Here is a 25,049-nt window from a genome sequence, read left to right as displayed (position 1 = left end):
CCCTCTTGCCACCTCTGCTCCTCTTCTCTGGTTTCATTTCCCCATGGTATTGCCACTAAGACCCTGAGAGACAAGAGTGGCTTTTTACCTTAATTACACCAGCAGTTTGCTAAGTCTTGTTTTTACTGTTCTTAGAGTATTAATGAATTTTAGCTCAGAGTACATTGGAATGGCACATAAATTGTGACAACCCTCAACTGCAAATTTCTTAACATCTTGATCAACCTCTGTGCCTGAAATATGTGAGAATCAGAAATTCTAGTGTGCATCAACATGATCTGTTAAAATGCTACTACTCTGAAATGCAGTATGAAGGCTTTGTGGTTCTGAGAAGAATCACCTTGCCAGAATCAGCCCCATCCTAGGAGCCTGGTCTTCCCAAGGTGATCAGAAACAGTGGGCCAAAGTTTTACTTTAGAGCTGTTTGTTCCTTTAGCTGTGTGCTAAACTTGCTAGTGTGTGAGACACCCACCACACACCACCTACTATGCATCAGAAAATGCTCTCTCTCGGCTTCTTACCTTGTTAAGGAGATGCTGCTAGACTCCATTGGCAGACTCTGCATTACAGCATTAACACAATAAAGTCATGTGTACATTCCATGCTTAGGATCTATGCCAGTGTCTTACAAAAGATAAATGCTAACCACATCCCGTTTTAATGTAAATTTACATTCCGTGTTGGGGTATATTCACAGCTACCTGTGGCTGCATGGGGACTAAGGACCATGAATTAGACAGAGATGAGAAGGACAAACGGCTATGAAGCTCCTGGCTTATTCTTGGAAGCAGGAAAGCATGGCAATGCCACTGGGTATAAAGGATGGGTGGGACCTGACAAGACAACAGGGAGAGCATGACAGAGGAACAGGATGAGCAAAGGACGACAGCACTGGCGCGAAGCCGCATAGCACGGTCTCTCTAATATTTATAGCTTATGTGTTAGGGAGAACTCGTAGGAATGACAAAGGATAAATAAGAAGCCGAGTTGGGAGCCAAGTCCATGGCCTTTACTTAGATCCTGATCTCAATCATCATGGAAGCAAGGTTGCATCGTAGAAGAACTTTAGGCAAAGCGATTAGATGACCACATGTCTTCTATTGGTTAAAATACTCCAAAGGTAGTAATTATTCAGGATAATCTTCTTGGGGCATCAAAATATATTCTTTCATCAGAAACTCTTACCTCTGAGGTCAACATTCACCTCAAGAGGTCTCTGTCCTTGCTACAGTTTATTTAATGATTCCCCACCAAGGCTCCCAGCTACAGGAGACCAGCAGAACTCTCCTCCCTTCCTCCCTTCCTCCCTTCCATACCTTGAGCTCATCAGCGTTATAGAAGTCTACTCGGACTGCAGGCACCATCCAGGTCTGGAAGAGAGTAGCCAGGATCTGCTCCGCGATAGAATCGGCAATGAGGTGGAAGTGAAGAGGGTTCCGCCTGTTGGGAGGAGAGGAGGATGCCAGAGGAGCATTAAAGGTCATGGTTCTAGCTGCAAAGTCACCCCCTTCCAAGCAGATAACATGGAATACTATCCTCAGGCCCCTGTAGAAGTAAACCAGGCACGTAGCTCTACAGTGTTTCTTGGTGATAATATTAGAACTGCAAGGGAGAAAAGATATCACTTCAGCCTTGAACTTCTGAGTATGGACAACCATGGACCAAAGAAAGTAAAACCCAATTCTCACATCTGTTGTCAAGATGCCATAACTGTAAAAATTTTAAGCAGGGCACAAATAACAATTATTGACAACTTTTGCACCCACCAACTTGACGTGCAAAAACATAATGGCAGGGCCTTACCTTAAACTGGTATGGGTGGCTGGCAAAATACTTCTCCATTACCTCAAAGAGAAGTTGTGTTTTCTGCTTTTTCTTTCCCAAAACAAAGCTACGTGTTCATGCTGCAGTCATCTGCAACGTCACCGAGGAGACTAGCTTGCCTCTTTTGTCGTGAGTCCTGAAAGCTTTGATTCACTCAACTATCTACAGCTTCCAGCCTTCCTGGACTGTTCTGGATAGCGCAGCACAGGGCAGGGATTCAGGGGGCTTTAGTAGTTGGAATATGACATTATCCCGATTTGACTTAGGTGACTGAAGACTTGATCTCCAGATTGTGGTACTCTGTGGGTAGGTTGTAGGACCTTTAGGGGAAGTGAGTGACCAAGACTAAGCCTGAGGTTTCATAGCTTAAGCTCACTTCCTGTCGTGTTTTGCTTCCTTACTGCAGAGATGTACTGATTGGCTTTGTGTTCCTGCCTTCCTCTTCAGGAAGAAATGTATCCCCTCGAGTTTGCAAGCTATAACAAACCATTCCTTTCGTAAGTTGATTTTGTTAGGGTATTTTCTTCCAACAAAGAGAAAAGTGACGATACTGAAAATTGGTACTAGAAAAAGGGTTGTAAGATATGTTTTGAACTATAGAATAAATCCCTCATTAAATCGTTCTGTCTCAAGTTTTTTTGTTGCAATAGAAAAGTAATGGATTCAGGGGAAAACGGGAATGAGTTTAAAATCCAGGCCGGCTCTTCCTGCAGCCTCTTCCTGAGTCTGGTAAGTGACAAGACAGTCTATCTCCATCTTAGAGAGAAGCCATTTTATAGTAGAGACAAACTAGGTTCATTCCTGTTTATGATCAAACCTTTGTTTCTCAAGGATTGAGACACAACGACAAATTGTTCTTTACTGTCTGCTCCAGGAAACAACAACCAGGCCTTGGTTTCATTTGATTATTATGACCCAAGACTACCTGTTGTTATGACTGCTTATTAGACCACCTTGCAAACATCTTTGTTTTAGGAGGTCTGATTCTGTAACCCCTTCTATTTTGCCTACCAAATCCCCCATTTGGAAACCCTCTACTGTTGAGCTATAAAAATCTTATCTTCCCTGTATCCAATGCTAATCTCTTGATTCTGGCCTTTAGGGAGAGACAGAGCTTATACAAACAAACAAACCAAAAAACTAAACAAAACAACTTCCCCCAAAATCAAAAGAACCAGCTTTAATTAACTGCTTTTAAAAGTTAATTTGGCCATGATGATTTGGGTTGGTAGTCTTTCTCTTCCCATCCCGCCTTTCTAGCAATAAACAGCCCCACCCGTCTTCTACAACCCTGCTATCTACAACACTCTTCACTTAGAGGTTCCTAGCTGGATCTCAGGCTTTGACGTATCTTGGTTCTGTAAAAAACTAATTTTGAACCTTGGGAAGTTTTATCTATAAGGGTCAGTTTTGAGATCTATAAAAGGTGATTATTATTACATCTATCTATCTATCTATCTATCTATCTATCTATCTATCTATCTATCTATCCATCTACCATCTACATCAATTGGTCTCAAGTATATGAAGCAAAGAAAACATGTTGAAGCACTTAGTTGATGATGGCTACCAAGATCACATCTAACCTTTGGTGATATCTCATGAATATTTTACTTCTTTCTCATTGCTATTTCCTCATTCAACACATATTTCGTTCTACAAGTCCAATATTCTCTCTGAAATGATCTCATTCTCTGTTCACAGAGGGATACTGTAAGATCCCACTCCTACACTGAGTTAACAAAGATTTTAATGATCTCACCATCATTCTCCTGTCTCTGTATTCCCATGTGACTGTCTCTGGTTCTTCCTACAAAATAAGCTCCAGGGTCATAAACTCAGGGCAGTCTTCTTTAGCTGCCCTACCCAAAACAGCCCCATCTCTTCCTACCAGGCTCTATCCTCAAAGTTGGCAATGCTGGTCTCTGATGTAGCTATACATTCTCCTTCTGGTAGAATTTAAGCTGTCTGAGGTCAAAGCTCTTCTATTTCCACAAGTCACCGGTGTTATTTCCTTTCACTGTCTTAGTGGGACTTGGAAACTGCATGGTCGACTGCAGCTCCAGAACTGTACTCTTCTGCATGCTTGTGACCTCTTCTTGGACTCTCAGAACTCTGCTGGTATCACTGCCTTCTGCCTTGTGCTCCAAAGATAGTGAGATGAACAAGGAACCACTGTGGTTGTAAGAGCCCTTATACCCTACTGCATTAAGACTGAACTTCGGGACCTCCACTTTGTTAATGATCAGTATTTTTGCACAGTTACCTTCTCATGCAAAAAATTACCTTATCTTTGTTTAATGAAAATAAGCGGATCAGCATAGACCAAGATGACCCAAACTCCATCACAATTTGACAAAATTAACTGGAACTTCAGTAGAGAAGCATTTTGAAGGAAATGGAGGAGAGACTTCTTCGTTGGCTGTCATAACTGGTTTATAAAACTAGAGTTTAGCTGCTCTGCTTAGGCAGTCATGGGGCCCATGGTGAGGTAAGTACATAAGACATATGAAGCCTGCATTTGTAGGAAATATTAAATATGAGTCTTTTCTAATCAAATACTTGGAAAACTTGTACTTAAACAAGAAATTAAAATCTGTTTACCTACCCCAACTTATAAAAGTTTCCTTTTCAAGTCTTTCAATATAACTACCCCCAAAACATGGGACAATCTTTGCTTACACAAAGGCCCAGAGCTGCGTTCTAGGAATTCTGTGGCCTGGAACAATGAGTGACCCTTTCCCCCTTGAAGCCCTGACTCCATTCCCCTGCCTCCTTCATTCCTTATGTACCAATTCTTTTATGACTGGCCAACTGAATAAAACCGTGAGCTGTGAGGTAGGAGCCGACAGTCATCGCCTGAATCAGAATAAACATCAAGTGTCTTCTTGCAATACGCTTGCTCTTTGGGGCACACATTCTGGAATCAAAACTACTATTTTGCCTTGTCCAGATACTTCATCTGAGGAGGTGGTCTCTTTCTTTGTGACTCCAAACTTATTTCTTACATAAGGAAGAGTGACTCTGTTTCTACGGACAGAATTTGTATAGTGAATGTGAACTCCTTACAGGTTCAGGCCTTCATGTACTAAAAATGCTCAGTCCTAATAAAGACTACTTCAGTGTCCATCTAACTCCTGTAGTAGCTGGGGCAGGGCAGCAGGGAGGTTTTCCTCCCTGCTCTCAGGAGTTTTGTTTTGTTTGTTTGTTTGTTTGTTTTATCATTTTCCCTTAATAGATGTATATTTGCTCTTCACAGCCTTGTCCTTACTTCCATTTTGTCCTTACTCATCTTAGGCATGGAAAAGTAAACTCTGACAACACAGGCGTAAGGTAACTTTGGTGAAAATCGCCTGATCCTCAGACATCCTACATCCCCAAGTTGAGTCTTAAATAGCCAAGAAGTCTATGCTATTCTCATAAATCACACATATTTTAGATTTGGCATCTAAACCAGAAAGAAAGAGAGGGGAACAGGGATAAACAAGATTTCACTAAACTAAAACAAACAGACAAAAACAAACAAACAAACAAACAAACAAACAAACAACCCTGGTTGTCCCTGCTTACTACAATGTGGAGGGTACAGAAGGCCACTTGCAGATCCAAAGGTTTCCTCAAGAGCCTTATCATCTCAGCACCCTAAAGATCAGGATCACATGGAATATTGTATGCTGAAGGAAAAGAAAGGAGGGAGGAAAGGAGGGAAGGAGGGAAGAAGGAAGGAAGGAAGGAAGGAAGGAAGGAAAGAAAGAAAGAAAGAAAGAAAGAAAGAAAGAAAGAAAGAAAGAAAGAAAGAAAGGGACAGAAGGAAGGAAAATAAATAGAACTTTTGTGCTTGGAAGGACATAAAGTAAAAAACATTGCTCAAGAGTAGGAAAAAATATCTGCAAGTGAGTAACTGATGAGGGATTTGTTAGGATGATAAAGATCTTTTACAACACAAACAAAAAAAGACAAGTAAGCCAATTAAAGATCCTGGAGAGGCTCTGAATAGCCATTTCTCAAGAAAGATTTACAAATGGTCAATAAGCACAGGAAAAGACACCCAATCTCATTAATTCCCAAGGAAATGCAGAATGTAAGATCACAATGAATGGCTCTGTACACCATTAACATGCCTAAAATAAAAACACTGACAACAGCTTGGCTGGGGAGGACTCAGAGCCAGTAACCATTACTCATGGAATTTAGAAATTTCTAAAAAAAAAAAAAAAAAGAAGAAGAAGAAATGAAATGAAAATACCATTTCTGAGCTACTCAGCAAATTCCTCTCCTAGTGATAAACAAATGTGAAAGAGTGTGTGTGAGTGAGAGAGAGAGGGGTGGGGAGTTTGTGTGTGTGTGTGTGTGTGTGTGTGTGTGTGTGTGTGTGTGAGAGAGAGAGAGAGAGAGAGAGAGAGAGGGTGTGTGTGTGTGTGTGTGAGAGGGGGGGGAGGTGTGTGTGTGTGTGTGTGTGTGAGAGAGAGAGAGAGAGAGAGGGAATGTGTGTGTGTGTGAGAGAGAGAGAGAGGGGTGGGGAGTGTGTGTGGGTGTGTGTGTGTGAGTGAGAGAGAGAGAGAGAGAGAGAGGGAATGTGTGTGTGTGTGTGTGTGAGGGGGGGGTGTGTGTGTGTGTGTGTGTGTGTGTGTGTGTGTGTGTGTGTGTGTGTGCTCTAGAAAGTAACTCTCCACTGATATTCGGGCAAGCAACCCTAAGTAAACCAAGTGGACTAAAAAGAGAGGAGGGGCCAGTGATGACTTGGATTTGCTTTTGCTGTTGTTTTGTTTTGATTTTAAGCAGCATGATTTTAAGAACTCTTGGTGGGCTGTAGTCAGGGGCTAGGGTAAAGAATGGACTCTACCTCTAGGTGGAAGCATTAAAGCCTCAAAGATGTCAGGGACCTGGCTATGGTACCATGAAGATGAGAGTGGGTTTACCTTAAGATAATGGTATTTTCCTTCCCCCCCAAAAATCATGCCTCCTATAACAGTTCCTATGACCTGCCATTCAGTTCAGCTTGCCTGGGTCCTTCTGTTAGAAATCAAGTGCATACCCATGCTGCCCTCACGGACTCAGTACCAGAAGCCACATCACCACCAGACTTAGTTGTACATACACCATCACAGACTGCTGTCTAGCTCTGTCTGTCTGTCTGTCTGCCTGCCTGCCTGCCTGTCATGTCCCTGCCCAGAGACAGTCTTCTGCTCCCTCATCTCCAATAATGTCCAGACTAGGGAAATCTAAAGAGAGAGAACAGACTGAAGACTGTGATGTGAGAAGAATGAGAGGCTAGTGACAGATATGTGGGCATGTTTAGGGGAGACGATGAAAACAATCTACTATTCGAGAGCGGTGAGGGCTAAACAATGGCAAATTTTCGGGGATACTGAATGTTTCCTTTTACCTTTGGCTCCTAATTCGGGAAGGTAAGAGTGGATTTTAATGATAGAGCCTTGCAAGTACCACAATCCTCTAGAGGCTGTGAAGCCTCTGTCTTCTCTTTTATTCAAAAGCAAAGGAACACCATTTAGGCAGATGTTAGGCATACATTGACTGCAAAGAAAGTTTCACAAATGGAAGTTAATAAAAACTCACAAGGAATGATCTTCTCAATATACAATTAAAAGGTGTTTAGTTTTAGAACAGCATCATAGCTTAGCTAGATTTTTTTTTCTTTACACCAGTTACTAGTTATAAATATGTTTGGAAAAGCACAGCCTCAGACTCATGGGAGAAGGCCTCTTCTTAGAGAGGTGGCTTGGTCCATAGCCTAATACCCAGTAGTCTTATTTGCCTGAGTACCAATATCCCCCTGGAGGCAAGGGACCGCTCCATCTCCAGCAGATTCCGAAGACTACGCTTTTAATGAGCAATACTTCCCCAGCCTCTGTTTCCTTAACTGCTCCCGTGTTCAAGGCTGGAGTGCAATAAACAGAGTGGTGCAGAAACCAAAGATTAAATCAACGCTTTGCTGGCAGAACCTTGCCAGAAAAGTGCCAAAGTTCCCAAAAGGCAATGCAAGGCCCGTTTCCATTACAATACACAAGGCTACAGAAACTGCGATAATCCTTATTTATTACGTTTATAATGCAACAGCAATTTTAGGTAATGAAGAGAGCCAGGGAGAGCAGCAGCAGCCCTCAGGGAAGCATTGACACTTGTGACTATTCCAGAAGAGTCCCAGTAGCAGGGATATGGGGTCAGAGCATCCTTGAATTGAAGAAGGCTAAATAGCCACCATAATATGGGAAAACTAAGGGAGAGCTTAATTCACCCCCTTATTAGATGATGGAGAACAGGGCACCTTTCTAGAAGAACCAAGGCACTACAAGAAATAGGGAAAGCATTATGAATTCTAGAGGTTGGCGGAAAGGAGTCCAGAACCAATGGATTGGCATTTGCTCAATTGTGACCTTGGACGAGCCACAGAAGCCCTGTGAGCCTGGGTTTTTCTAGTTATAGAATTTACTCTGCTGAGTAAGAGAAAGTCGAGTTCAGTAGTCCACATGAAGCTCAACATCTGAGCAAAGATCCTTTCCCCTCGTTCCTCTACAGGCAATTATGCGGTCAGAGGCACCTGTCCTTTGCCCACACTGTCTTAAGTCTTATTAGAAACACAGACGCCTGAGATTTTAAATTCTTTCATGTATTCAAGACTTATGACCTCACAAGCACAAGTTGTCAGGGGAGAAAAATGGTGTTGGGCGTTGTAATGACGATAACAATGTCAACACCTCCAATAAACTGATGACCCTTACTAAGGGGAATGGCTGTGATATCGAAGGCAGGGAATCCTCTGCTACTTGTGGAGACAGAAACAAGCATACTGGGCTTTAGCTCAATGAGCCCTGTTCATCCCCTGAGATCTTGAGCAGTGGGTAAGTCATCTTGGTTCTCGGTTGTACTGTCTATGACATAGGGCTTAGCAACAGTATCTTTCTTCAGCAGACGCAGGAGAACTGGGAATTTTAGTGTCCTGACAACATGTAGAAAAGAATTTGGTACAGAGTGAGGGAGTATTTGTTGAAAACAGAAACACAGGAATCTCTCTGCGTATTTTAAGCAGGGCTCTATGGCTGGGTGGGGTGGGGAAGAGCAGAGCCAATGTTCAAAGATGCATGATGACTGCCTGGGAGCACAGCCTCATTGAGCTAAAGCAAAAAAAAAAAAAAAAAAAAAAAAAAAAGACCATGTTGGCCCACTTGCTTTGGTCACATCCTATGCATTCTTCCCGACCCAAACTGCTACTTTTACAGTGACTATACACAAGTTTTCAAAAAGGTTTGATAATACTTGATGTTATATGTTATATTTAAAACACACACACACACACACACACACACACACACACACACACACACACTTTTGCATGTATGTATTGACAATTCATTAAAAAAGAGGCTATCGGTTTCACAGAGGCAAGGAAGATTCTATGGAAGGGCTTGAAGGAGATTATAATACAACCTTACATGGAAGGGATTATATTATAATCTCAAAAGTAAAAGAAAAAAGAGTTTAGGTCATCCTTTTAAGACACAGATCCTTCAGCAGTCATGTGGCGTAAGGGTCTTCAGCATACATTCTGAAATTTCTTTTCAGAAGGTTGGAGACTATTCAGTGCGACACTGTTATTTAACTGTGCATGCCAGTCTCTTACTATCTTTTCAAATATAGCATGTCCACTGTCACCAAGCGTATTGTAGAAGTAAAATTGATTTGACATAACAAAGAAAACCTTAAATGAATATCTATTGAAAGCCTAGTCTGGAAAATAAATCTAATTACTGTAATTAACAGGGAAAGCCAAAAGAAACATCCTAAACCACAATTGTTCGTTATTACTGACATTAGGAAGGTATTTCATTTGTCAATGAACATCATAAACCGCGACTATGCCGTTGTCATTAACATTAGAAAGGCACTTCATTTGTCAACGTATTTGATCATCTTGTCTTCATCAATCCCAGTAATGTACTTGGGAGGGAGGAAAGCTATTTTTAGACTAGTCTTTCTCAGCCGAAAGTCTTTCAAACATCCTTTTGTTTTAATAGCCAAGCTTACTATCAGCAGCAAATTAATTCACAATCATTCTCATTTATATAATGTCAAGGTGAGGAAGGGACGCCAATCGTTATCTTGACTGTGGAGCCAAGCTCTCATCGCCATGGTGCAGACTTCATATTCATAACTCACGCTGCCAATGAGCTCTCTCCCAGATGTGCGTGCCTCCGTGAAAGGATGTGCCTTCCACAGCTGCTAATAAATCTGCTATCTTTAAACCGAATGTCTTTGTACCGTACAGACTGTTTATCCGTAACAACCACCAGATTCTAAGACGTGTAGGGAAAGCGACAGGAAAGAAACTTTTGTAAAAACAAACAAACAAACGAACAACAACAACAAGCCCCACAAAATGTGGATCTTCCAGATGTAAACATTTATCATAATTGTGACATAGAAGAAAAAAATGAATATCTTTGATCATACAAACTCCCTTTCCTGAAAGAGGAGGCTTTTGGACTCTTATCTGTTGGGAACTCTCGTCCTGGAGACAGAGAAGAACCACAGGGCTGAGAATTTCCAATCTGGCTCACGTGCGGTCTTCACGGTGCCTGGATGCAAGCAGCAATGAGGGTGTGGGGGTCACAAAAGTTGGAAATCACATAGTGAATATGGCCATGGCAGAAAAATAAAAAGATATTTGACTTCACTTGAGAAGACGCGGCCAATTTCACCTGGCATCCCTAGGACTTCTTCTTCTTCTTCTTCTTTTTTTTTTTTAAAGATTTATTTATTTATTCCATGTATGTGCGTACACTGTCACTGTCTTCAGACACACCAGAAGAGGGCATCGGATCCCATTACAGATGGTTGTGAGCCACCATGTGGTTGCTGGGAATTGAACTCAGGTCCTTAGGAAGAGCAATCAGTGCTCTTAACCACTGAGCCATCTCTCCAGCTCCTCCTAGGACCTCTTAAACTGTACAACTGAAATCACAGTCTTGATGGGTCAGGAGAAGGAGAAGGAAGATTTGCCAGCCCTTGTTCCTAATTAATTTTGTTAGACTTTGGTTTGTTACTCGTGTTCTTCATCGCATCCTTGATGGTGGAAGGTACAAAATGTGGTCTTTGGCTAACAGGCCAGCTGACTGAAGACACATAAATAGACCAGTACAAAAGACATGTCAGGGATGTCAGTAATGGATAAAGGTTACTACAAGAAAAGTCAGTTTGGGACTGATCCGATCCACAGCAAGTTAACAGCTAAAACAAAGGGTTAAAACAACTCGGCTGAAGGCCTCTTGCTGCTATCGGGGCATAAGTGTGAACATAAATTCAGTCTAGGTTTGTTTCTTAGGCAACTTCTTAAAAATCTTCAAGTTCCTTATTAAAAGACTCCCCCAGGAACACTTGATAAACAAGTGAATATTTACTGGTTGGGATTTTTGTAATGATCAAGGATACAGAGAAATAAGGCATAGTTTCTGTCCCCAAAAGGTCCATATTTCTGCTACAGAAGCAATTGTGAATAGTTACATAGAGAGCAACATAATACATGTGACAAGAGGGTGAGCAGGGTTTTATGGACTGCAGAATAGAAGCTTAAACACTTACTGAGGGTCGCATCCGAGCTTCCTTTCTAGGTAGGGCATGTGTGAAATCTTATAATGTAAGAAAGCAAGTGATGGCTTGGGACTGGGGAAGAGGATGGGGGTTGTCAGAGCAGGAGAACACATGATGGGGAGATGAGGGAGCTGCAAACAGGTCAAAACGCCAACACATAAAGTCACTGAAGGGCTGGACAAGGAAACGCCATGAACAGCAATGGCTCCTGATGGCATGGCAGTCGGGATAATGAAATTCTAACTTAAATTCTAACTTACCCATGAACATCATGGATAGATACATCTTACAAGATCAGAGATTCCTGTCTGAAACACCATTCTGGATTCAGAGAGGATGGATATAAAGAACAGAAATCTGGGGACCAAAAAAGGTATGTCCAGGTTAGTGACCTATGGGCCTGAACTGAATGGAAAGGAAAGAGAGGACCTGAAAATAGCTCTAAGAGGGAGCAATGCAAGGTGCCACAGAGAGAAGGGATGGGTGGGAGACTGAGAAGGTGGGAGACAAGATACATCCACATTTTTGCAGTGTTTCCGGGTCTGAGTGGGGAATTTATCTGCATGATTATACTGTGCTCTCTACTTAGATGAATGGAGAACTTCTCAGCAGTGTTCCTTTTGCTAAGAATGTCCGGGATCATGGCTTGTGTGCATCTGTCTATACCATGGGTTGCAGCTATAGATGGACTTTATCCCAAATCCCTGATAAGCAGTCAGAGAAGAGCCAGGGATTGGGTAGAACCGCAGACTCAATTCTAGATGTGACCTTGGGTATGTCTAGGTAATAAACATGACTATCTAAAGGAAGGAAGGAAAGTCCATGGAAAAGCAGAAGCATAGAGGAAAGAAATGATATATGTACCTCCATTTCCCAGAGGAAGAGAACTAACCGTCTGACTGGTCTCATGGAGACCCATGAGGTCTACCATTAACTTCTGTGATAGTTCATTTTAGCCGAACATAAAGAAGGATTTTTGACAGTCAAAAGTACACAGAAATGGGACAAGTCAAGCTGGGTATTATTTCATGTTTTCACTGGTGTCATAACACACTAACACAGACTAGGGACAGGTGGAACCAAATACCCATTTTGCCGCAGTTCTACAAGATAGAAGTCTACAGTACTTGAGGTCAATTTCCTTGGCTAAGTACCTTCTTGGTCTTCTTTCTGAATATATCTGTCCTCATCTTACATTTTTAACACTAGTCACATTGGATTAGGGTCCATCACAGTGTGCCTACTTTAATTTAATCTTCTCTTTTTAAAACTGTATCGAAAACACTATTTCAAGGAACCAAGTGTTAGGATTTCAAACAGGAATTTTAGGAGGGATGTAGTGAAGATCACAAGATAATCTGCCAAAAGGAATGTAGAAAAAAATTCTGAGGAGCGTGAGGCAGTAGAAACAGAAGTGTCAAACTTGGGATGTCCTTGAAGGCTCTTGTAGTTCTGAAGGCTAGGCAATGTTGAAGTCCTGCTATTAAGCATTGCTAATGCAATATCCTTCCTCATATTTTAGATGAAGTTTACATTTTCATGGCAGTCTAATGAGTGAAAAAGAACGCTTTTATGTAACCTTCCCCAAGGTAACATGCAGGTGATCAGGGACACAAGTGCCAACAGAATACAAGCAAAGACCCACTTACCTATGAAAGAGGACGGATTTCACCAGGGTGACAACGTCCCTGCTGGCGTTGTATCCGGCACAGACGATGGCCACATGGATGGTCTAAGGGGAAAGGAACAGATCGTGAACAGAGAGAAGCAGGCCATTCCGTATTTGTAGGCCCACAGGAAAGAAATATCACCCTGATTTTTTTTGTTGGGATCATAGAAAACAAGAATCCCACCTGCAGCCATTGAAAATAACTCGAGACAGTTTTACTAAAGTCTTTTTAATCAGTTTATGGGAGTATCATCTTTGGAGGCCATTAACATTCTTTTCAATTACATTTTAGAGATGGGGAGCAATGGTGATTGGTTCAAATAGGTAAACAGTGAGTCCCCTGTCCCCAATCCAGGAGACAATGGCAATTGGCAAAGAGAAGAAATGTGCCCCAATGGGCCAATAACCAGAGATTTCTGAGAGGTTATGGTTCAGAGTGTGAACTGATCTTCTGAAATGGCTTAGGGGAAGGTCAATATGAAAGTGCACAAAAGGGTCAATGAGCAGCTCAAGGTCCAATCTGCAGCACCGTTCTAGGAATTAAAGTGCAGAATCGATGGCTACCCGTCATCTCATTGAAGCTGATGGCAGTACTGGCCACAAACATAAGCCATGGACCTGTCTTTAACCCCGGGTGGCAAGGGAAAGCTTGAGGGTCAGACAATAACTGCATCATAAGGCATGAGTATCAGTTATGTTTGGCTGCTGTGCTAAAACACTTGGCTAAAGCAACATCTATGAGGAAAGATGTATTCTGGATTATGGTTTAAGGTCCCTTTTTAGTAGAGAAAGCATGAAGCTCATTGTTTATATCTTAGAGGATCAAAAAGCACTTGTCTGATATCCTCTTTCAACTTTTGTTCAGCCCGAGCCTGGAATGAATCTACTCACGTTAAAGGTAAGTCTTCCCTTCTCAGTTATTTCTCTCAAAAATTGACCTCAAGGACACACCCAGAGGTGTACTGTCCAGTGATTCCAAACCAAGTTAAGTAGATGACGGAGATTAACCACCATAAAAACAAGGACCAGCCAGATGCCAAAACTCACTTCATTATTAAATTAAAAAAAAAAAATTCCACCTCTGATCCTCAAAGCCTCATGGCCATGTCAGAATGCAAAATTCGTTTATTTCGTGTTTACAATTGATGTAAGTCATAATATTTTCATTATTGTTCAAAACTTCAGAGTAAAGTCTTTTCGGAGACTCAAGTCAATTTCTTACCTGTAGAGACCTATAAAATCAGAAAATGACTCAGACATTTCTCATATAAAATGACACAGTAAACATTCTCATTTGAAAGGGGAGAAACCTTTGAAAAAAAGAAACCTTTTCATTTGAAAGAAAGAAAACCAAGGATAGACTGGACTACAGCAAGAAGAAAACCAAGCAGGGAGAACAACAAAGTTTGCAGGTCTTTGTAAATCAACTGGGCAGGAGTCATGAGGACATTACCGAGGGTCAATATGTTTGGGAAGTCACATCACCATTCTAGTACTGTTCCCTGTGGAAACTACTTCCCTTTCATACCTGCGGCTTTTCTTGGGGGTACATATCTGGTGAGTGGAACTGCCCAATACCCTAGGGTTATTACCACAAGCTAGGATTCAACTTCACAGGTTTTTAACAGGCTCCATTGGATATTCCCTATAAGAACATAGCCCAGCAACAGATTACCTCAAATAAGTAGCTTTCTAGAGCCTTTATGCAAGAGTCCTCATGACCCCCTCAATGACTGAGAGGAACCACTACTAAAGATTGGCCTGAATATCAGGTCCTGCGGCCATAGGCCCTTACTATAAACCTTCCTCTGTATCCTTGTGGCAACTGGTGTGTTAAAAGTTGTCATTAGCACTAAGTCTGACTGGAGGGCAGGATGGAGTTCCTTCTGAACTCACTCACACCCAGCCTCAACTTGTCCTGTGCCTTTCAGGACAAGAACTTCCTAGATCACATGAACCAGGTTCCTTTCACTCTACTTCTGGTTAAGGTGGACAAGAGGATGCAGCAGTGGGATCTGAGCTTCTGTCAGACTCTGCCAGGACTACTTACTTGGGTTCTGGGTGGTGCTTTTTTCTTCCATTCCTTCATGGGCTAACGCTACAGTTCCCTCTCACTGGGGCTGTCATCTACTCTGCACTTAATCTTACTTGGTTCTCCTTCACCTCTGGCCACCCTTTACCTATGACCTGCCAGCAATGAACCTCATAGGTGGTCCTTCCACAGCATTACTTACCAAAACTGGAGCTATGGCATGCTTTTTGCTATATGCATATTAGCTAACCTCCAAAGGTCAGATACTAAAGGATAAACATTGATATCGATTAAAAACATTCTCTTTCAAAGAAACACTTCAAGGTTTCTACCTCCACCTCTCATCCAGAACACACTGCTAAATATACATTCAATCTCTACAGCCTGTACCTGCAGGTAAGAATGTCAGAGCTGTGAAGGAGGACTCATTCCTGACAGCGCTGGTAAGAAAGGGTGAATTTGCTTCTAGAACCTATACGATGGATTCAGGGCTGGAAAGCTTAAGCTTTTCCTGATATGCCAGGTCTATGATGGGTTCTGCACACAAAAAAGGAAGTTAGACCAGGTTGGCCAGTGGGGCTCTGATGGCAGCAAACACAGTGTCTGCATTCCAGGGCAGCCAGTGTAACCAGAGAAAAAGTATGCCGGGAGAAAAGGTCTGTTATGGCCAAACCGAAGCCTCATGTCACCTGCAACATACATGAACTATGACCCCCAGGCCTACCAGGCACTTGTGACACAGCATGTCAGGCTCCATGAAAACATCAAGGAGCAGCTTCTCTGAGCTTTGTCTTGAAGAGACAAAATGGAGACATTTTTCTCCGCGCCCCCCCCCCCATTCTTCATCTTCTTATAAATGAAGGCAGGTAAGAACGAATGACTGGGCACTTCACCTGGTACCTCAGAACCTCAGATCTCTGCAACTGCCTCTACAAAATGAGGGGTTAAATTCTTATACACAGAGTTTCCTAACATTCTGTTTCCCAAAATTCAAAAGAAAAAAAAAAATTAAGTAACATGCCAGGGAGTTAAGTCAGTGAACCAAAGTACCAGGGTTAAGCCAGTCAGTGGCTTAGAGAGAGGTTGAACAAAAGCCATGCCTTAAGACAGAAGCCGCCTCATAAAATACCTGCATGGGTAACAAAATCAAAAACAATTGCTACTAACACGTTACTAAAAAACCATCATATGAGCTCTCGGCCAGCTTTCTCCTCTGGGGAATTGCTCATCACAGGTGGATAACTTGGCTTAAATACTAAACACACTAAACAAACATCACATACAAAATTGCTTTGAACCTAAAATATAGGAAGCCGTGCCTCCCAGCTCAGGTGGACAATTCTTCAGAGGCTTGATGAGATCAAATAGAGTTAGAAGGCTCCCAGAGCCTGGTACAAGCCCAGGGATGATCCGTCCTGCAGGAGCATCTCCACATAACCTCCAACACACACACTTGCAAGGACCGGAAAAAACACAGGGAGGAAAGGAATGTAGACGGCTCCAGCCCTCTCATTGCCTTCATTGCCCAGCCCATATTACTGGCTGCTTTAAAACGGATGTTCTCATGTTCTGAAAAGTATCCATGCTGCATGGAAAACATTAAAGATAAGACTGAGCTTCATGTGAGTCCAAAGACGTCTGAGCAATAGAAGAACAAAAAGACCAACGTTCTATCCTGACACCATCAGCTTACACTGCAGTGCAGGAAAAGTAGAGAAACTCACCCAGCAAACACACTATCCTTTCATAGCCCACATCTGCAAAATCTACACAGAGCTGCAGATGGGATAGTGTCTGCACCCGGACTAACCAGGTCCACTTTTTCTTGTTTTTATTTTCAGAACATCACAATGTCACAAATATTTCCATAGAATGTACCTTATATTGGCATCATATACTCTCTTCAGATGGTAGGAAGCAGACTCATCTGTCTACAGACTATAAGCAACCATGGCATTTTCTGTGAGAGACTTGGGTATCTGCAGACCGTATGTCTGAAGAGTCTGAGGGAAAACTGTGCACGTTAAATAAAAGAATAAGAAGCTGATGATAGGGGTTGGGGATTTGGCTCAGTGGTAGAGCACTTGCCTAGGAAGCGCAAGGCCCTGAGTTCAGTCCCCAGCTCGAAAAAAAAAAAAAAAAAAAAAAAAAAGAAGCTGATGATATTGGTAACTAAAACCAGAAAGAGAAATAAGACGCGTGTGGAGAGCTCAACATGTTTAAAAGCAAAGCAGCCAGCAAACCTGGCCTCTAAATGATGGACAGCAGAGAACAAGCCTTTTTGGATTCAGGCAAAAGCACTGAAGGCGGATAGGAGGGAGCCAGAGGTACAGGGGGCCATGATGTCTGGAAGGAAGAGACAGGCTGCCTAGAAAAGAGGTTTCCTGGAGGAAGACTGAGGAGTCCCAGCAGGTAGAGCTTAGACCCTTCTCAGCTCAGTTGAGAGAGAACCCGACTTTTCCCCGGAGAAGCAACCAGATGATATATTCTTCCAGTGTTCAACGAGGTAAGTTCACAAGATGCAGGCCCACACTAGCAGTAGGATTTACTGCCTGTGGTGTGACTGTGGAGAGGTCAGAGCAAAGGCTCGCTGCTGGTGGGTATATAAAGTGGTGCAGCTGCTATGGAAAACGTCAGGGCAGCCCCTTGAAAACGTAAAGAATTGCTATATGAGATGGCTGTCTTCCTTCTGTGTGCATCCCCTCAAAAATGGAAAGTAGGGCAAAAAGACGTGTTCATCATGTGATCTCTGGTCATGACATCATTACCCATGTTGCTAAGAAACAAACAACAAAGTGCTCATTCCAAGAGACACGGATAAATATGTAAAATGTGAGAGATTATTAACCTTGAAAAGGAAGACAACAATATTGTGTTATATGTGATATATATATATATAACATATATATGATATATATATAAACATTTATGACTTTATGACATGATGATGAAACATGTCACAGAAAGACAAATTCACACTAACATATCTGAAGTCATCAATTCATGGACAGAACTAAAATAGTAGTGTGGAGCTGGTAGCAGAGAGAACTGAGAAGCTGTTTAAGGTAAACGAGTCAGTTATGCAAAATTAGAACGTTCTAGATGGTTGACAAACTAGTATAACAGGATGATAATACTAATCACTGTGAACTATGCACTCAAGAATGGTTACAAAGCTATCATGATGCTATGAACGCTTTGTTATATAACTATATATAATAACATATGTGTGTATGTATGTATATGTGTATATATGTATGCATGTAGGCATGCATGTTGTACGTATGTATTAATCCAATCTGGATCAGCACATTTTTTTTTTGTGCTGAGTGGCCTTCTTAAGCCTTGACTTCTTTATGCAGGTTGACTGCACTGACGCACATACACAAAGTGTAGTTCCTAGTACACAGGGCTTGCAAAATGTACAAGAGTAGGCATGATTAAGTGGCATTGCTGTCACTTCTCTCACAGGACCAAGTAATGACCATTTGGCTGCCTAATCAAACTTCATGCTACTGTGGCATACATGGTTTCAACCTGAAGCATGGGGGACTCTTCACTTTACACATCCACCTCTTCTCCTCATGAACAAGGAAATGCAACAGGAGAATGGCAGGCGCCATCTGAGGCTGCTTAGAGAGAAGAGGCTGCCTTTTGTCTTCTTCTCTGTTAAAGGGCTTACTCTGGAACAAGCTGTCTGCTGTACCACAGGTATACTCCGGCAGTTCTAAGGAACTAGAAGCACACCTGTGCTGGGAGCCGCTTTGGCAACAAAGCCAAATAAACTTCTGGATCACACAGAGACCACACTGATATCCCCCGAAAGAACCAGAGTTGTGGCCCCAACTTGCTTTGCTCTCATACTCCCAACATTTCAGAATATTTATTATTTTATGAATGAGTAAATGGACGGCTTATAGCACTGGACCATGCTTTGGAGCAGTACCTATGCACTAATAACACATACAGGGAATGTATGAATTACCTGTCATGTTGATATGACACTAGCCAACATAAGAAAAGAAGGATTTATTGTAGGTTACCATTGAGGGCATAGTCTACCATAGCAAGGACTTTATTGCATAAGGGGCAAGAGGTGGCTGTTCATATGATACCCGCAGTAAGGGATCAGAGTGAATGAGTGTCGGTGCTCAGCTGGCTAGCTCAACACTCCCTACTCAGGATGGGAACCTAAGCCCAAGAAATGGTGCCTACCAGAGTTAGGGTAGGTTTTCCCACTTCAATTATCTGAAACTAGAGACGCTCACACAAGCATGACCAGTGGTGTGCTTCCATGGTGCGTCTAGATCCCATGCAGTTCCGATATTAACGAATGGAGGTGGGATTTCTAAGGCACTGACTCTATAGCACGCAGAGCTCCTTGAAAATCACTTACGAGACAATAATGTTACACCCCAGCCATACCATTCCCTGATGCCAGGGTCTAGCATTTAGGGAGAATATTTTAGTGGATTTACACTCTTAAGCCCCAAAGAAGACACACGGCGCTGATGAATTACAACTCCATATGCCACTATGGTACCTTCTGACAGCAATCTAGGATATAGTTACGCGGCTGGCAAGCCTGTACCATGCAAAATCCTTAAAGATGGAGTTTAAAAAAAATTTTTTTTATGAAAATACTGTGGTGTTAGCTTGGGGACCAGAAGATGAGTGAGAGGTGTCAAAATTTAACTGAAATAATGCCTCCAGCAAAATGTCAAACTCTCGGGGGTTAACAAATGCAGTCACGCTCTGGTGAGAGAGGAACACAATCCATCTCACTCTTACATGCATCACTGCTTCCACTCACTGAAGATTTGCTGGTTTCCTGAGGCTACAAGAAGGCCCACTGTTAAGCTTACTGTGCATCATAGTAGATTACTCGTCAGCCTTTGGAGCTGGGATACCCATCAGCTATACGATATGGATGGGGAGTCTGGTGCTAAGAGTATGGAACCTGAAAGTCCTGGGTCATATAATCATGCACAGTAGTTCATGGCCAAGGTTGTGGAAGCCAGCCACCCAGGTTCATACCCAGGCTCATCTAGTCATATCAATTTAAAATAACCACGTGGCCTTAACTCACCACAGTTTAATGGGTTTTAAAAGGGAGGAGAGTACACTGCATGAGAACAGATACTTTGTAAAAGACTTAGCATGGTATCTGCTATTCCTTATGAGAGTGAGAATGATAACTCTTATTTAAGTCATGGGGCTACCACCTGAGAAAGGAAGCTCACGTCAAGGACCAGAATAATAGGGATGCATCCTTAAGATGTGGTCTTTCGTCCACACAGTATCATCCACTGAACTTTCCATGTTACCTATACCTGCCACGGCCATTTTTAATTGACATTCCACTCACTGGGACATGAGGTTGCATCACTTCTCCCTTGTGAGTGGTGGACCTCTGTGACTATTCCAGTTGACATACTCTGTCACCCGTAGGCCCTATATGCCTTTACATACTAGGGCGCTGAGGTCTACAACCCTTAGCTACCATGTGAGCAACTTAGTGCTGAAATAAGCCTTGTTGTGGAGAAGCCCATGTGACAAAGGACAAGAAGAAAGGTTGCCTCGGGTCATTACTGATGCAGTCACAAACAAATATCATTTGCGCAAGGGTATCCAAAACAGAACTACTCAGCAAATTTCTTCCTGAACTTCAGACACTGTGACAGCAAATAAAAGGACTGCTGTTGGGATGGAAGGATGGCTCAGCGGGTAAGAGGACCGAAAGTCAAATGCAAACGTCATGTGTAGGCATGGCAACACATACCTTTAACCCCAGCACTGTGGGAAGGTAGAGATACATAGATACCAGGAACTTGCTAACCTATCATCCCGGATCAAATAGAGGACTTCGGGTTCCAATGAAAGACCTTGTGTCAAAAAGTGAGGCGGAGAATAATAATGAAAGACACCCATGGCCTTCCTCAGACCTCCACACGTGCATGTATGGGAGTGAACACCATGACCAAATCGTCTACATGACTGCTATTGCTTTAAGCCATGAAACAGCCATGGATCGACTACACGGCAACAGGAAAGAACATTCATGGCAAGTACACGGACTCTCATTTCCTACCCACATTTCATCCCCATGGCCATAAGGAAGAGCTCTTGGCTTTCTCATTATGTGCAAGAGGAAAATGAGCTGCCCAGGCTCATGGCTTCAATGAGAAGAACTGGAAGGACTCATATTTGAGACTCTTGGCTGCATTTGTAGCACAACAACAACAACAACAACAACAATAATAATAATAATAATAATAATAATAATAATAATAATTTTGCAACCCATTCGATTCTCAGGAAGGTCAACTTGGGAAAGGCAAGAAAAGCACACATGAGTTTGCATACATGGAAGAATAAAGATGAAAATCGATCATTCAACTTTCAGGGGCACAGAATCCAGCCTCTACGAAAGCGGTATTGCTTGAGTAACAGGAATATGCAGGAGTTAACTGGGCGGCTGGTTGAAGGCCACATAATTAGGAGAGGATGAAAGGCTGGTAGTTCTGTCACCAAGGAGCTCTGCTGACAGCCTGGAAGTCATTATGGTAAGTTTAAGAAGACTTGTCAGACTTAGCAGGCGTTGTAGTGTGACCGAAGATTATAAAAAACGTCCTTGACAATGTGGCCGTGTCCTGTGATGAGATGTCAAGACAAGTTTCAGCATACATCATGGAAAAGTGCCAGGATGAAGGGAAGCTTTCTGACCCTAGAGACTGACAGTTCTCTTCTGCCTTTTTGGCATTTTTATTTATTTATTTTCATTATTATTTTGCAAAATAAACACAACCAAGTGATACCAACGGGACACGCACTGCTAATGGGCGTGTACCTATAGCAAAGCCTGCAGGCCCATGTGCAGAAAGGCAAGTCATCTTGAGAGATGACAGCCTTTACAGGTATGGAAGGTCAGAGCAGGACCAGAGTGCATCCAGAAGAGTTCTACCAAGGAAAACATCTTAAGGGTCTAAAAAGCAATGTGGCCTATAGATACAGAAAAGAAAAAAAGAAAGTCAATAAAAGTTAACTCTCAGGTTCAAATCAAAACACTACAAAGTAAGCATCAATATTTTGAAGGTTTAAATCCATATAAAAGGTTGTTTTTGTTTTTTGAAAGCAGCAATACGGTGCCCTCAGAAATGATTTTCAAATAGTTCATCATACTTCACAATCATCTGGACAGATTTTTTTTTTTTTTTAAAAATAACCACATTCGACAAGTCTTGCTGCCACAGATTCCCCACACATTGGATTAGGGAATACGACATGGATCGGTATTCTGGTATATAGTAACTGTCATGCCCAGTCAAGTTTGTGAATGATGAATAGGTCAGAGAGAACGGCCATTAGTAAAAAACAGTAGCATAACTACAAAGTATTATTTCCTTTTCTTTGAATAGATTCTATTTTTTTTTTTTTCTGGATCCCTTGCAGCTGGGTAGCTAGGGAAGTTTTGAAGCTAAGTTCTGTCAAAATGGCCTAAAAAAAAATAATAATTGAGGTATGTCAATGAAAAAGTGTCTGGATTGTGTGAATACCTGAGGGGCTTTTGTAATTGAGATGGGAAGCTCCATTTTGAATGTGGGTGGCATCGCTTCATGGACTGGGTGAAAAGGAGGAAGCCAGTTGAGCCCGAGAAGCATACATCCTGTTTTTAACCGTGAATGTATACAACTGCACCAAGTTCTGGCCGCCCTGATTACTCCACGGGTATCGACTATGACCTGAGACTGCGAGCCAGAGAAATATTATCTCTTACAGTTGCACTAGCAAGGTATCTTTTTGAAATCCCGACAAGTAAACAGAAGAGCCAGTTTCCAGATACCTTCCCAGTAGGGCATGCTCAACTCAGACTTGTGTTAGACAAGAAATCCTAGGGTCCTCTCCTTTTCTTTCCCTTTTCAATGTCTCTTCTCTTGATACTAGATTTCTATACAAGTCTATCTTTATCTTCATCACTTAATAAGCCCTCCTCCATGTGGCACATAGATGGTCCTGCCAGCATCACTAATAAATCCATTCATGGGGCAGGAGCTAAGGCTTAAAGTGAGCTGTGACTTCAGGGTGGAAAAGCATAATACTATTTATTCTTAGAGGTAGCATAAGAAAACTGAGAAAGTACTATCTGTATTTAGCCAAAAAAAAAATTATCATAACTGAAAGCATGTTAAGAGTCCTTGTCATCAGCCATAACATTAATGGCCTCCAGGAGGCAAGAACCAGCTTGGAATGTACACAGCTAAGGCAGCCACAAGTTCCTAGAAGTTAGGCAAGGTGTTCAGGTGCTCAAAGCAGATACTACTAAGGCTGGTTCTTATTCACCCTTGGTGCTAGCAGTCGCTTGTCTAATTCCATCTACACAATAAGAAAATCATCTATGCAGTAAAAACTGAGCGCGAGCGCGCGCGCGTGCGCGCGCCACGGTATGGAATGTAAGCCTTGACTAAGGAAGCAGAGAGAAATCAGTGATAGGTTCCAACCGGTTCCAACCGTTACGCTGCTGTGCAGTAGGTCCTCTCACCCCGTTTATCAGATAAAGAAACTGAGGTAAAGGGAGGTTAAACGTCTTTGTGGCCATTCGGCAAAGTTTGAGACAGATCCGGTTCCCCACTGAATTAAGAAATCCGGCCTTCGCAGGGCTCTGTCTCTGCTTCCCTGAAGTATTTGTGGGGACATGCAGCGACTGGGGTGACGAATAGTCCCTCCCCCCAGCTCCGATGCTCCTTACCTCACACTTCTCCACAGCCGGCTGCTGCCCACACTCAGAGCTGTTGCCTGCCACAATGCCAGCTCGCTGGTTCTCACTGTCCCCTGTTCCCTCCTCCATGGAGTATGTCTTGGAGTGGTTCCCACGGCGGTGAGCAGGGCTCTGACCCTGAGCCAGGCTGAGCTGCCTGCGCAGAGCACGGTTTTCCTCCTCAACCTCTCGCACTCGTACTTCCAGGCTCTCCCGCTCCCGTTGGCTGGAGGCGGTGTACCTGGGACTGTGGGCTTGGGACTCCAGGGGAGACAGAGACACGGGTTTCCCATCTAGAGGAGGAAAGACCAAGGAAGTGTTATCTTGGGAGATTTACCTCCAGAGATCCCGGCATTACCTCCCCAGGATCTTACCACAATCCCCCATCTTAGCAGGAAAGCATATGGTCTGTAAATGACAAGTCACAGAAGCCATACTGAAATGGGAAAAAAAAGTGGGAACAGAATGGCTTATGGTGGTGATAAAAATCAGGATACTGTGTAGAGAAAGACACTCCTAATATTGGTCTTCATTAAATGCAATCCATTCCTCTCCATATGACACCCTTGCTAGTGAACTTTTTAACAGGAAATCAAATCACAAAACATGTATGGATAAGGAGGAATGGAAGGTTCCTTTAAGATGGGTAGCTCCAGACCATCGAAGAACTCAAAAGCAAAAGAGAATTCAGTGGGATTCTATGGAGAACTTGCAAACCCTGTTTTGAAAGCATAACCTCCCAGGGGAAGCCCTCCTCTGCCTGTAGAATGTTATTTCTGTTTTCAAAGCTGAGCATTTGGTTTTCCTTTCTTTTTTTTAATTTTTTTGATTTATTTTTTTTCCTTTCTCCATCTTTATTAAATTGGTTATTTCTTATTTACATTTCAATTGTTATTACCTTTCCCGGTTTCCAGGCCAACATCCCCCTAACCCCTCCCCCTCCCCTTCTATATGGGTGTTCCCCTCTCCATCCTCCTCCCCTTACCCCCTCTCAGAAACAATTCTGCTTCCTGGGGGTTCAGTCTTGGCAGGATCAAGGGCTTCCCCTTCCACTGGGTACCCTTCTTTTTTTAATTTTTATAATATGAAAAATTATTGCCTACCCAAAGGCAATTAGCATATCTCATGGTACACATTCAGTGCCCAATGAATGATGATTATTG

The 25,049-nt window shown here is 42.5% G+C and overlaps 1 protein-coding gene across 1 annotated transcript in view; it reads right to left on the bottom strand.

The window, feature by feature from the left end:
- Large1 (LARGE xylosyl- and glucuronyltransferase 1) overlaps positions 1 to 24,390 on the bottom strand; it is a 243,338-nt gene extending 218,948 nt beyond the window's left edge. Inside the window, 4 exon segments of the mRNA XM_032887950.1 lie at positions 1,317 to 1,440; positions 13,080 to 13,162; positions 23,878 to 24,143; positions 24,146 to 24,390. Of these exon segments, the coding sequence (XP_032743841.1) occupies positions 1,317 to 1,440; positions 13,080 to 13,162; positions 23,878 to 24,143; positions 24,146 to 24,179 (507 nt within the window). The 5' untranslated portion in view covers positions 24,180 to 24,390.
- Between the last annotated feature and the right edge of the window lie 659 nt (positions 24,391 to 25,049).

Source organism: Rattus rattus, chromosome 17, assembly GCF_011064425.1.
Source record: "Rattus rattus isolate New Zealand chromosome 17, Rrattus_CSIRO_v1, whole genome shotgun sequence".
NCBI lineage: Eukaryota > Metazoa > Chordata > Mammalia > Rodentia > Muridae > Rattus > Rattus rattus.
The sequence above is the reverse complement of the archived record's forward strand: the minus strand, read 5'-3'. Positions and strand labels throughout refer to the sequence as shown.